This window comes from Pseudophryne corroboree, chromosome 3 (assembly GCF_028390025.1).
Source record: "Pseudophryne corroboree isolate aPseCor3 chromosome 3, aPseCor3.hap2, whole genome shotgun sequence".
Taxonomy (NCBI): Eukaryota; Metazoa; Chordata; class Amphibia; order Anura; family Myobatrachidae; genus Pseudophryne; species Pseudophryne corroboree.
This window is the reverse complement of record NC_086446.1, coordinates 667111544-667125786: the sequence shown is the minus strand read 5'-3', so window position 1 is coordinate 667125786 and position 14243 is coordinate 667111544. Positions and strand designations below refer to the sequence as shown.

The 14243-nt window shown below is 45.0% G+C and overlaps 1 protein-coding gene across 1 annotated transcript; it reads left to right on the top strand.

Moving 5' to 3' along the window:
• The first annotated feature begins 11274 nt into the window (after positions 1–11274).
• On the top strand, positions 11275–12138 carry LOC135057374 (olfactory receptor 5V1-like). The gene has a single exon (XM_063963263.1). It carries the CDS (start codon positions 11275–11277, stop codon positions 12136–12138), a length of 864 nt encoding a protein of 287 aa, XP_063819333.1.
• Positions 12139–14243: the final 2105 nt, after the last annotated feature.

Sequence of the window (14243 nt, the reverse complement as noted above, 5' to 3'; positions counted from 1 at the left end):
TTGAGCCGTTGACAAGTACAGACCTGAAATATCTTTCTTGGAAGGTCACGTTATTACTTGCCTTGGCTTCGGCTAGGCGGGTTTCCGAGTTGGGAGCCTTATCCTGTAAGAGTCCTTTCTTAGTTTTTCATGAGGATACGGCGGAACTCCGTACAAGAGCAGACTTCCTTCCGAAGGTGGTGTCGGGGTTTCATGTAAACCAGCCAATAGTGGTCCCATCTTTCCAGGGTCTCTACAGGTTACGTCATCTTTCAGAAAGTCGGACCATTTGTTTGTTCATTATGATGGGCCAAAGAAGGGTTGGCCGGCCTCTAAGCAGACTTTGTCCAGATGGATTAGACTTGCCATTCGGCAGGCTTATATTTCCTGTGGAAAAGAGGTGCCGGTTCAGACGGGTGCTCATACTACCCGATCAGTGGGTGCCTCGTGGGCGGCTGCCAGGGGTGCTTCCACTACTCAACTTTGCAGAGCGGCAAAGTGGTCTTCAGCCCACACGTTTGCAAAATTTTACAAGTTTGATACTTTTGCGTCCGGCGAATCTAAGTTCGGACGTTTAGTTTTGCAGGCCACAGACAGCACTCCCTCCCTGGGGGAAAACTTTGGGACGTCCCCTACTGTATAGGACTCAAGTGTCCCCTAGTGGATGAAAGAGAAAAGAGGATTTTGGTACTTACCGATAAATCCATTTCTCTGAATCCTCTAGGGGACACTGGACGCCCGCCTCGGTGCTGTCAACCTGCTGTGTTCAAAGTTCTTGTTGTAAACAGTTCGTGCAAACAGCGTTAGTTATTCGGTTAAGAGTTCTTAGCCGCTGTTTGATATGTTGTACAGTTCGGTTCCTCGCCATGGGCTATAGTGTCATGTCCTAGTCTCTCAGTCAAATTTTTCAAACTGAGGGATGAGGGATGTGAAGGGGGAGGAGCCGGCTGTGCAGACAATGCTAATTTAAGATTGTGCCACACCTCAGGTTCAAGGCTTCACACCCCTTACCGTATAGGACTCCAGTGTCCCCTAGAGGATTCAGAGAAATGGATTTATCGGTAAGTATCAAAATCCTCTTTTTACGGCACTGGGCATGTTGTATGATAACCCTGACAAGACGGCCTCAGCCGAGGCTCAGATTTCGATCCTTAAGCAAGGGCGAAGGCCAGTTGAGGTTTACTGTACGGAGTTTCGGAGGTTGGCCCATGATACCCAGTGGAATGACCCAGCCCTGAGACACCAGTACCGAAGAGGTCTTTCTAACCAGATAAAAGTCCAACTGGTACAATATCCCTTGCCTGATAGCTTGGATCAGCTCATGCAGATATCCATCCGGGTGGATAGACGGCTGAGAGAGTGTAGGCTTGAAAGGGAAACCGAGGTTTCCTTCTTTCCCGAGGGAACCTCAGACTCTGAGGAATTTTCCGAGGAGCCTATGCAGATTGGGGCTACCCGCCTCTCCTCGCGTGAGAAGACGCGGAGGAGACAGCAGGGGTTGTGTTTGTACTGTGGGAATAAGGGTCATGTGGTAGTATCATGCCCAGAAAAGCCGGAAAACTTCAGGGCCTGAGGGTGATGGGAAATATCCTGTCAGGCCAGAAGTCAGAATTTCCCAAGAAGAATTTATCATTCTGGTGACCTTGAAGATCCTCGGTCAAACTGTCAAGACTGAGGCCTTTGTGGACAGTGGGGCCGACGGGGTTTTATGGACCGCCAATTCGCCCTGAAACACTCTGTTCCCTTAGTACCCTTGGCATCAGAAATTGAGATTTGTGGGTTAAACGGGGAACCATTATCCCAGGGTAAAATTACCTCTTGCACTAGCCAGATTTCTTTGTTTATTGGAGCCACACACTCTTAAAAATTGTCCTTTTATGTGACTGTCTGTACTTTTGCCCCATTGGTGTTGGGGTTACCCTGGTTAAGGGCCCACAATCCTCAATTTGACTGGGTCTCTGGGGAGATTCTTAGTTGGGGTACTGATTGTTTCAGGAGTTGCTTGAGCCTTCCAGTCAGGCTCTCGCAGCTAAGTTTGCCAGGATTGCCAGGGTGTTATGCAGATTTTGCGGACGTGTTCTCCAAAAAAGTTGCAGAGGTACTACCTCCCCATCGCCCCTATGACTGTGCCATTGATTTGTTGCTGAATGCTAAGCTTCCCAAGAGCAGGTTGTACTCCCTGTCACGTCCTGAGACTCAGGCTATGGCAGAGTACATTCAGGAGAACTTGGCTAAGGGATTTATCAGACCTTCACAGTCTCCAGTTGGGTCGGGGTTCTTCTTCGTGGGTAAAAAGGACGGTTCGTTGCGACCCTGCATCGACTTCAGGGAATTGAACCGTATCACGATTAAAAACTCATACCCACTGCCTCTCATTTCGGTCTTGTTTGACCAGCTTCGTACTGCCACCATTTTTTCTAAGATTGACCTACGTGGTGCGTACAATCTAATCCGAATAAGAGAGGGGGATGAATGGAAGACTGCCTTTAATACCCACTCAGGGCATTATGAATATTTGGTGATACCTTTTGGGCTCTGTAATGCCCCGGCAGTCTTCCAGGATTTCATGAACGATGTGCTCAGGGAATATTTGGATAGATTCTTAGTTTTATTCTTAGATGACATCCTAATCTTCTCCCATTCCCTGGAGGAACATCGGAAGCATGTACGCTTAGTCCTCCAGAAACTCAGAGACCACCGGCTTGGGGCGAAGCAGGAGAAGTGCGAATTTGAAGTTCAGCAAATCGCATTTCTAGGATATATTATCTCCCCAGAAGGTTTCCAAATGGAGGGTTCCAAGGTACAGGCAGTCCTGGATTGGGTGCAGCCCACTAGTTTGAAGGCACTGGGCTTTGCAAATTTTTATAGACGATTTATCGCTGGATTTTCGTCTATAGTGGCGCCCTTGGTGGCACTCACTAAGAAAGGGGCGGATGTTGCTCACTGGTCGTGTGAGGCCAAAGCGGCTTTTGCCCGTCTCAAAAGGGCATTTGTCTCGGCCAAGGTGCTGTGACACCCAGATCCAGAGCGTCCTTTTGTGGTGGAGGTGGATGCCTCTGAGATGGGTATTGGGGCAGTGCTCTCTCAGATTGGAGTGTCTGATAATCACCTTCATCTCTGTGCTTACTTTTCCCGTAAATTTTCGCCTGCCGAGATGAATTATGACGAGGGTAACCGGGAATTATTGGCTATTAAGGATACACTCGAGGAGTGGAGACACTGGCTTGAGGGGGCTAAGTTTGTGGTCTCAATTCTCACCGACCATAAGAATTTGGCATATTTAGAGTCAGCGAAGCGTCTCAATGCCAGGCAGGCACGATGGGCTTTGTTTTTAGCTCGCTTTAATTTTTTGATAACATATCGCCCTGGGTCAAAAAACATCAAGGCTGATGCGCTCTCGCAGAGTTTTGCTCCAATCCAGGAGACCACCGAGGAGCCATTGCCCATTGTGTCCCCATCATGTATTAAAGTGGGCATTACCCAGGACCTCTTGTCGTTAGTCCTTAGAGCACAGGAGCAGGCTCCTCCAGACCTTCCGGTAGGTCTTTTGTTTGTGCCTCCTAGGTTAAGACAGCGAGTGTTCCTGGAATTCCATGCCAAGAAGTCGGCAGGTCACCCGGGTATTGCCAGAACTCGGGAGTTGCTATCTAGGGCGGTGTGGTGGCCCTCGGTGGCTAAGGATGTGGATCAGTGGGTTCGGGCATGTGACATCTGTGCCCGAAATAAGACTCCTAGAGGGGTTCCTGTTGGCCCATTACATCCACTCTCTATTCCATCTAAGCCATGGACCCACATTTCAATGGATTTTGTGGTGGACTTGCCCAAATCCTCGGGGATGACAGCCATCTGGGTTGTCGTTGACAGGTTTTCGAAGATGGCGCACTTCGTTCCACTGGTTGGGCTGCCACCGGCTAGACGCCTGTCTGAATTATTTATGCTGCATGTTGTGCGTCTCCACGGGTTGCCACTTGATGTGGTCTCTGACCGCGGATCCCAGTTTGTGGCCAAATTCTGGAGGGCATTTTGTTCCGATCTCCAGATTTCTGTCAGCTTGTCGTCAGGCTACCATCCGCAGTCTAATGGGCAGACGGAAAGGGTTAACCAGTCCTTGGAGCAGTTCCTCAGGTGTTATGTCTCCAAGTGTCAGACTGACTGGGTTGCTCATCTGTCCATGGCGGAGTTTGCCTATAACAACGCGGCTCACTCTGCTACAGGGATCTCTCCCTTCCTTTGTGTGTATGGGCATCATCCTAAGGCCAATTCTTTTGACCCCCTGGACTCCACGCCTGGTGGTTCCTCTGTGGTTTCGGTCCGTAGAGGTATTTGGAGGAAAGTGAAGAAAGCCCTTGTGTCTGTGTCATTTGTGACCAAAAGGGTTTTTGATAAGCGGAAAAGACCCTGCAGCTTCAAATTAGGAGACTTCGTCTGGTTGTCTACCAAGAATTTGAAGTTGAGACAGCCATCTCATAAGTTAGGCCCCCGGTTCATCGGCCCTTATAAGATCACCAGGGTTATCAATCCGGTGGCATTTCAGTTAGATCTGCCCCGTTCTTTGGGTATCAATAAAACATTTCATTGTTCCCTTTTAAAACGGGCGATTAGTAATCCTTCTTCCAGTGGAAGACCTTCCCCTCTTCTGATATGTGGTCAGAGGGAGTTTGTTGTTGAAAGGATTCTTGACTCCAAGATGGTTCGGAGTCGGCTGTCATTTTTGGTGTACTGGAAGGGGTATGGCCCGGAGGAGCGGTCGTGGGTGCGCAGTTGTGATCTTCATGCCCCCAGACTGATACGCTCTTTCTTCTCGCAGTTCCCCGATAGACCCGGTGGTAGGGGTTCTTTGACCCCTCGTCAGAGGGGGGGTACTGTTAGGGTCTCCTGCCCTGTGCTGCCACGTCATCATGGCAACCGGGAGACAAGTGCTAGCGGTAAGACTGGAGTCAGTTGTTTAACTTGCTGGGGTTCTTTTGCTACTCTGTGAACTTAGCAAGTTTGCGGCTGTATTCTCAGAATTGTCTGCCTAAATCCTTCCTCACTGTGCAAGGTGTTCAGGTGTCAGTTTAGTGGCAGTAAGCTGAACCTGTGCACTGCAAGTGAGGATTGGGATTGTGGAGACTCTCCTTGTGTCTATTATTCCATCTCTGACCAAGGAGTTTACTGCCACACCCGTTGGTAACCCTTTAGGGTTTTGCTGTTGCCCTTAGCAACAGCATTTCGGGTTCTCTACGTATTAAAACACAACATCTTGCTTTTTCCATCTGAGCATTCCTATACTAGGGAGACATCCAGTTTCTTAGCCTCTGGGCTTCTCTGTTCACTTTGTGTTTATTTTGTTACCCTATCACATTCTGTGTATGTAATGTCATATTCCCCAGTCTGTCTGTGAGTTCAGACACCAGTGCATTCCTGCAGGCACTGGTGTGCATAACAGTTCAGACACCAGTACATTCCTGCAGGCACTGGTGTGCATAACAAGAACTAGCAAGTAGTTGGCCCAGGCACAAAAATATGCTTTGGGACCCCACCAAAACACCTCAGGGAGGGCGGACACACACTGGGCTCTGGGTGGATGACATGGTGACACATACACTGGGGCCCAGGTGGGAACAACATGGTTATACACATACCAAGGCTTGGGGAGGGCATGGTGACACACACACACACACACATACACACTTGGCCCTCGGTGGGAATGATATGGTGACACATACTAGGGCCTGTGGTGGGGATGGTGATGCACATACTAGGGATTGGGGTGGTGGCATGGTGACATAAACACACACACACACACACACACACACACTGGCTTTTGGGGGATTACAAGGTGACACACATACCAGGGCTGGAGGTGAGGGGGGTCATTGTGACACACACATACAGTGAGTCCAAGGGGAGTGGGGGGGCATTGTGATATACATACTGGGGGGAGGAGCATGGTGATGCACACAAACACACACATATACAGTTTGTCCCATGGGAGTTGGGGGCATGGTCATGGTGACACAAACACATACAGTGGGCCATGGGGGAGGAGCAGCATGGCGATAAACACGTAGGAGGTTTGCCATGGTAACACACACTGCGTCCTGAGGGAGGGGGGTGGGCTTGGTGATACATAAACTGGGGGGCATGGTGACACACACTGATACAGTGGGTACTTGGGGAGGGAGGTCATGATGATACACACACACGAATAGTGGATCATGGGAGGAGGGGTGCCTGGTATCACAAACACATTCATACAGTGGGTTCTGGGGGAGGGGGGTCATGGTGTCATACACACATAAATACATACAGTGGGTCCTGGGGAGTGGGGCCTGGTGTCACACATACATACACACATACATACAGTGGGTCCTGGGGAAGGGGGGGCATGGTGTCATACACACATACACATACATACAGTGGGTCCTGTGGAGGGGGGCCTGGTGTCACACATGCACACATACATACAATGGGTCCTGGGGGAGGGGGGGGTCATGATGACACATATACATATGGGGGTTTGCCATGGTAGCACACACATACTGTGTCCTGGGGAGGGGGGGGTCTTGGTGATAGTTCCACCACTGGTGCTTGTCACTGCAGCCCACACAGTGGATTGAGATGCGCTGTGGGCTGTGGAAATGCTTTCGTACAGTGCAGTGTAAAAAAAACCCTTAAAATGCCCGCTACCGGGGAGACAGGCGCTACAGGTCAAATGTGACCTTTGGCGTCTATCTCCTCCTTGCATGCACACTGCGGCCGGTGCACATGCACAGACCAAATTGACGAAGCTGCTGCATACAGACGTGCTGTGTGTCCATCTCTGAATCGGCCCCTAAGTTAGTTAGGCCTAAAGGCAAATCTGGCTAGCTGAATGTTAAAAGGCTGAAAACACAAAAGTGCACTGATTCCTATATTGGCCAAATTAAGCATTCCACTGTATCTGCCCTTCATAAGAACAATCCTAAACTGTTTAAATTTAAAGAAAAAGTGATAAAAGTTATTTTGTATATTTAACTTTGTGATAAAGCAATGTAATAATAATATTAGAATACTAGCACGGGAGTTTCTCCTTTTCACTGTTGCAAATACAAATGAGTGTTAAAAATTTGGTAAATCTATAGAGCTGTAAATTTGAGATGTCTTAATGTAAGTAAATATTAATCCATGGTTCTTGGCGTTACCTGAGGAGCACCCATAGCAGATAAGGTAAAAAGTGACAGGACCATTTTTGTAGTTTATTAAATTATTGTTTCAAACTCTGCCATCTGTTATATTCTGGCTTGCAGTACCTCTGGGCTGCCAGAGGTACTGCTATTATGTTCTTACCTGCAGTACCTCTGGGCTGCCAGGGGTGCTGCTAATATGTTCTTGCCTGCAGCACTTCTAAGCTGACAGGGGTGCTGCTATCATGTTCTTGGCTGTAGTACCTCTTGGCTGCCAGGGGTGCTGCTATTATGTTCCTGCCTGAGGTACTGTACCTCTAGGCTACCAGGGTTGTTGCTATTATGTTCTTGCCTGCAGTACCTCTAGGCTTCCAGGGTTGCTGCTAATATGTTCTTGCCTGCAGTACCTCTAGGCTGAAAGGGGTGCTGCTATCATATTCTTGGCAGTAGTGCCTCTTGGCTGCCAGGGGAGCTGCTATTACAGTATGTTCTTGCCTGCAGTGCCTCTAGGCTACCAGGGTTGCTGCTATTATGTTCTTGCATGCAGTTCGTCTTGGTTTGCTTCCAGGGGTGCTGCTATTATGTTCTTGCCTGCAGTACTTCTGGGCTGCCAAAGGTGCTGCTATTGTGTCTCTGACCTGCAGCACCACTGAGCTGTCAGAGGTGCTGTTGTTTGAAGAGCAGTCCAAGCTGGGGTAATCAGCTGAAACATGCTGCTCTCACCTGATTACTTTACCCAGCTGCAGTGCATTGCTGTTTAGGCCTGTCTTTGTAATTGGCCTTTATTTACTGTATGTTAAATGCTAGTGAGCCCTGAGAGTCAGGGCCAGTTATAGTTTTGTTTCAGCTTATTTTAAGTTCTGTTGTTTCTAATCAGTTTCTCAGCCAGTTTTCATGTCACAGTTTTGAGTTCATGTTTGCTCTGCCCAATTCCTGAATCCTTGTCATAGCCAGTATCCTGTACCTCATCTACACCATTCTTCAGAGACTGTTACCCTTGCCCAGGTGAAGTAACCTGCTTGTGTATTTCTGTAAGGGTGCATAAGGATTACGACCGTAGGCGGTACTCACCGGTCCGCGGAAGCCGTAACGACAAGTATCTGTTCACACTGGGAAGAAGGGGAATATTGTAGTGATGGCTGTAGGGCATTGGTTCCCAAACTGTGTGTCTAGGCACCATGGGGTGCCTCAGGACATTTGCAGGGGTGCCTTGGATTGGTGGTCCAGGACCTATTCAAATTAGTTATGGTCAATTTAACAGGCAAAAACAGTGCTGGTGGCTGTCGAACCTAAAAATATGTTTTTGGCTCGCCATTCAAACTGCTGCAATCTGATTGAAGGGACTTGAATCCTAATGGATGCAAGTCCCTCCGTACTGGAAGCCTGCCACCGTACCAAATGCCACTGTGAGACGCCGCCCACCGGAGGGGAACGGAGGTGTGTAACCTCCATTCCCTCCCCAGCCAGTCACCCGCACAGACCCCTACTAACATTTCTTCCTTTTTTGCTTCTTCAGTTAGCGTGTATGCCTTCTATGGAATTCTTTTCCACTGGAAGTGCATTCTAAATTTTGATCAAATTGTCCGGGTGGGCATTATCGTTCAAACAACGCAAGCCACGCATCGATAATGACATCATTATGTCAACCCCCATTTTCATCCCCTTAGAGGAGTTTTATTAAAATTCGAATTAAGTAGTTTTCCTATTTTCCACCTGCAGAATACCTATGTAAAATTTTAGCTTCTTAACATATCTGGAAGGGAGTGAGTGAGGGCTTTCGCATATATATATATATATACACTGCTCAAAAAAATAAAGGGAACACTAAAATAACACATCCTAGATCTGAATGAATGAAATATTCTTATTAAATACTTTGTTCTTTACATAGTTGAATGTGACAACAAAATCACACAAAAATTATCAATGGAAATCAAATTTATTAACCCATGGAGGTCTGGATTTGGAGTCACACTCAAAATTAAAGTGGAAAAACACACTACAGGCTGATCCAACTTTGATGTAATGTCCTTAAAACAAGTAAAAATGAGGCTCAGTAGTGTGTGTGGCCTCCACGTGCTTGTATGACCTCCCTACAACCCACACATGTGGCTCAGGTAGTGCAGCTCATCCAGGATGGCACATCAATGTGAGTTGTGGCAAAAAGGTTTGCTGTGTCTGTCAGCGTAGTGTCCAGAGCATGGAGGTGCTACCAGGAAACAGGCCAGTACATCAGGAGACATGGAGGAGGCCGTAGGAGGGCAACAACCCAGCTGCAGGACCGCTACCTCTGCCTTTGTGCAAGGAGGAACAGGAGGAGCACTGCCAGAACCCTGCAAAATGACCTCCAGCAAACCACAAATGTGCATGTGTCTACTCAAACTATCAGAAACAGACTCCATGAGGGTGGTATGAGGGCCCGACTTCCACAGGTGGGGGTTGTGCTTACAGCCCAACACCGTGCAGGATGTTTGGCATTTGCCAGAGAACACCAAGATTGGCAAATTCACCACTGGCGCCCTGTGCTCTTCACAGATGAAATCAGGTTCTCACTGAGCACATGTGACAGATGTGACATAGTCTGGAGATGCCAAGGAGAATGTTCTGCTGCATGCAACATCCTCCAGCATGACCGGTTTGGCAGTGGGTCAGTAATGGTGTGGGGTGAGATTTCTTTGGGGGGCCGCACAGCCCTCCATGTGCTCGCCAGGGGTAGCCTGACTGCCATTAGGTACCGAGATGAGATGCTCAGACCCCTAGTGAGACCATATGCTGGTGCGGTTGGCCCTGGGTAATGCAAGACAATGTTAGACCTCATGTGGCTGGAGTGAGTCAGCAGTTCTTACAAGACAAAGGCATTGATGCTATGGACTGGCCCGGCCATTCCCCAGACCTGAATCCAATTGAGTACATTTGGGACATCATGTCTCGCTCCCTCCACCAACGCCACGTTACACCACAGACTGCCCAGGAGTTGGCGGATGCTTTAGTCTAGGTCTGGGAGGAGATCCCTCAGGAGACCATCTGCCACCTCATCAGGAGCATGCCCCTGCATTGTAGGGAGGTCATACAGGCACGTGGAGGCCACACACACTACTGAGCCTCATTTTGACTTGTTTTAAGGACATTACATCAAAGTTGGATCAGCCTGTAGTGTGTTTTTCCACTTTAATTTTGAGTGTGACTCCAAATCCAGACCTCCATGGGTTAATAAATTTGATTTCCATTGATAATTTTTGTGTGATTTTGTTGTCAGCACATTCAACTATGTAAAGAACAAAGTATTTAATAAGAATATTTCATTCATTCAGATCTAGGATGTGTTATTTTAGTGTTCCCTTTATTTTTTTGAACAGTGTATGTATATGAAGGACGAAACGCGTTGGGACTGTTTGCTGCTGAAACTCCCCTTGATGGACAGATAAGTGTTTGAACTTTTTTTTCCTGTATGTATAACCTTTGGCTATCTTGTGCCGCTGGGATAGTTTGTTGCTGACCTCCCTATTCCCTTAAATGGACAGATAAGCTTTTATAATTTTAAATCTTGTACGTGTGTTGTCTAGCCGTTTTTATGTGATTGTTCATTAAATCTATATTTTATGTTGTGAAGTTACAGATTACATTTTATAGGGAATAAACTAGTTCCCTAAGCTCGTGCCTCATATTGCGAATCGCATCATTTTAATTTATGAACGATACACACTATGTTTTGCTGTTTCTTCTTTTTTACATGCTAATCCAAAAATGATGAATATCGGCTGGAAGTTGTTACTTACCAGATAAGTGTCCAAGGCCATATTAATTTCTTAACCCACCTGAGTATTTCCGTTATATTTATCACTACACTCAACAGCGCTTATTTTTCTTCACTACCTATTTTTATTTATGTGTATACCATACACTAACCTTGTATTATGAGCTGCTACTCTTAAAAGGGTTAAAAGAGTGTTCTTTATTATTTTCTCCACCGCATGTCTGTACTATAGCGCCTAGGTCTCTATTTCTTTTTATATATATATATATATATATATATATATATATATAAATCTTGTTTTTTTATTATACAGAAGTGTTATTTGAAGAACCATTTAATACAACAGAATTCTCATTTGAGGACTTGACTGAAGACATAATACTCCAATACTTTATGATAGTAATATTATTCATTTCCTACCTTGTTGTTATTTGTGGAAATGTCACCATTATTGCTGTGATTTGTGTGGCTCCCAACATGCACACTCCTATGTACATCTTCTTAATGAATCTCTCCGTCATTGACATTGCTTCCACCTCAAATATTTTACCTAAATTATTATATATGCTCATCACCAAGTATAACATAATCTCATTCTGGGAATGTATAGCTCAGCTGTATGTATTTTTGCTATTAGGTAGCACTGAAGTTGTCCTGCTTACAGCCATGGCATATGACCGCTATGTTGCCATCTGTCACCCACTTAATTATATCACTAAAATGAGTATAATACACTGTGCCGGCCTTTTAGTTACAGCCTGGACATTTGGGTTTTTAAACCCTATTGGACATGCTGTCCTTATATCTAAGATGTCCTTTTGTGCTTCTCATGGAATCAGCCACATCTTCTGTGACATTGCACATTTGTTAAAGATCTCTTGCAGTGATGTATCTGCAGTAGAAATGCTAAACTACACTGAAGGAACAATATTGGGATTTATTACATTTCTTTTCACTTTAGTCTCATATATTTTCATAATTTCAGAAATCTTAAATATAAAATCTGCTAAAGGTCAATCTAAAGCATTTTCTACCTGCTCCTCCCATCTGACCTGCGTTATTTTATTGTATGGGACAATAATATCTTTGCACATACAACCCACATCTAACTACTCTTCCAAACAGGACAAGTGGTTTTCTCTTGTATATGCTGTTTTGGTGCCAATGTTAAATCCTTTCATTTACAGTCTAAAGAACAAAGACGTCAAAGACGTATTGCTGAAATTTAAAAAGAAATGTGTATGGGAAAACATATGATCAATGTTAAAAATGTGTTCAGAGCAGTCCAGCTCAGCATCATCTTGCCTATTGATCTGTCTGTGGGGTTGTGCCTGTTAATCCTAAACAAACTTGCCACTTACTTGATATCTTTTGACAAAGCATTTAACAGAGATTTGTAAAGCAACACCTACTGAATGTTTGCAGAACTACAGAGGGCATGTATTTATCTGTCTAAGAGGTTGGTCATAAAGTTGACCTACATTATAGTACATCCACTACTGCATTAAACGTATGCTATGCTCTAATACTTTCTATCCTTTTCACATAGTTATTGCAATTAATTGCACATCACATGTAATACAGCACTTTGGGCAGAGATCCTCTGTAATGCAGCAATCAACAGTGAATGAAGCACAGAGGCCCTGTAATGTATCTCACATCTTCTGCTAATCAGCACATTTCACTGAACACAAATCACGTGTAATTCATCACATGTCCTTGGACGTACAACCTTTCATGTAGCTACTGTATTAGTGGTAATTGTCTTGTTGCACACATCAATTTTATTCTTCTCCCCAGTTTTCCTCCATGGTGAGTAGAGAGTGACAACATCATCATCAATATATTGTGCCCAAGCAGCCATGCCTTAAAAATATTGTGAGACTCTTCAGGCACTCAGGGAGATCACTAAGAACCCAATATATTACAGAAACACATGAAATATCCAAGGAATTCCCTTCAACTTTAACTACTCTATACCAACATCTGTCCTAAATCAGATTCACTCTGGATTGAAATCTATTCCACCAAAATTTTCTTGAGATCTGGGTGACTTCTGCACTGCACATCACAGGTCAAGGTTCAGTGGGAAATAAACTATCTTTGGTTCCATCCAACCTCTCATTTCTTTTATTAGTAATCTAATCCATGGTAATTCCCCATCAATTTTTCTGGGAGTATATTGTACAATATAAAACACAGGATCACAGCAAATTCCAATGACACATATTCTCTTTACGCATATATACTTCAAATTTGAAAAAAAACACTCTCCCATCAATTTAAACCACAGGATCCCAACAAATTCTCATGACGTTCACCTATCATTAACTATATACAGTCTTTACGATTCTATTAAATCCTCACAGGCTTCCATTCTTCAATCACATGAAAATTTAAAAAACAGTGTACCCTTGTCCTCCTGATTCTCCACACTTTGGAAGAGGAGACAAATAGAAGTGGTATACAACAGTCTATTGAAGAACAGAACTGTGAATTCTCCATGTGTGATTTTCATCCCTGCACTGGACATACACAATAAATGATGCTGGCAGCAAACTGTGCACAAAAGGGAACCCAAAGTGTGTCCACAAAGTGCAAAATTGCAGCAGCCAACCTTAAAAGATGAGTGTCAATCCTCTTAGCAAATAGATAGCTACCAAAGACAAATAAGGTGTGATACAGATAATATAATAATCTGTGTCACACAAACTTACACAGGAAATAAAATAAATTAATATATAAAATCAGTATAAGAAAAGAAACTACTGGGAGCAAATATTCTACATTAAAACATATATAGAATTCAGACATGCCACACATGTGTAGTAGATGTAAATAAATAAAAGAAATTAAAGTCACTGTGCAATGACTTAATTGTAATTGTTTCCACAAACAAGTAACACAATTTCATAAATCATACAGTTGTCACGTTGTAATGATTGAGGTGTAGTGAAAACCAAATAAGAAATCATCAGCAGTCATAGATCATATTAGTAATTACCATGGAGACTCTCGAAGTAATATAGTCAGTCTCAACATGGTAAGCACACTCACCAATATGCCACTAATGCAGGGGGTATGGGTCATTAGGTTGACAAGATTTAGGTTGACAGTCATTAGGTCGACCACTATTTGTCGACATGCAATAGGTCAACAGGGTGACTATGTCGACTTGAACAAGGTCGACATCGGAAAAGGTAAACTTGAGTTTTTTTTTACTTTTATGGTGTCGTTTTCTTCATAAGGTGACGAGGAACCCCAATTAGTGCACTGTGTCCCCTCGCATGGCTCGCCCATACTTTGGATAAGGTGCCTCGCTGCACTCAGCACAGGTTACTGTTCCCAATTGTAGTCCACGT

What these genes read in the sequence shown, in the direction of transcription:
- LOC135057374 (XM_063963263.1), top strand. Translation starts at nt 11,275, where the DNA reads ATGATAGTAATATTATTCATTTCCTACCTTGTTGTTATTTGTGGAAAT.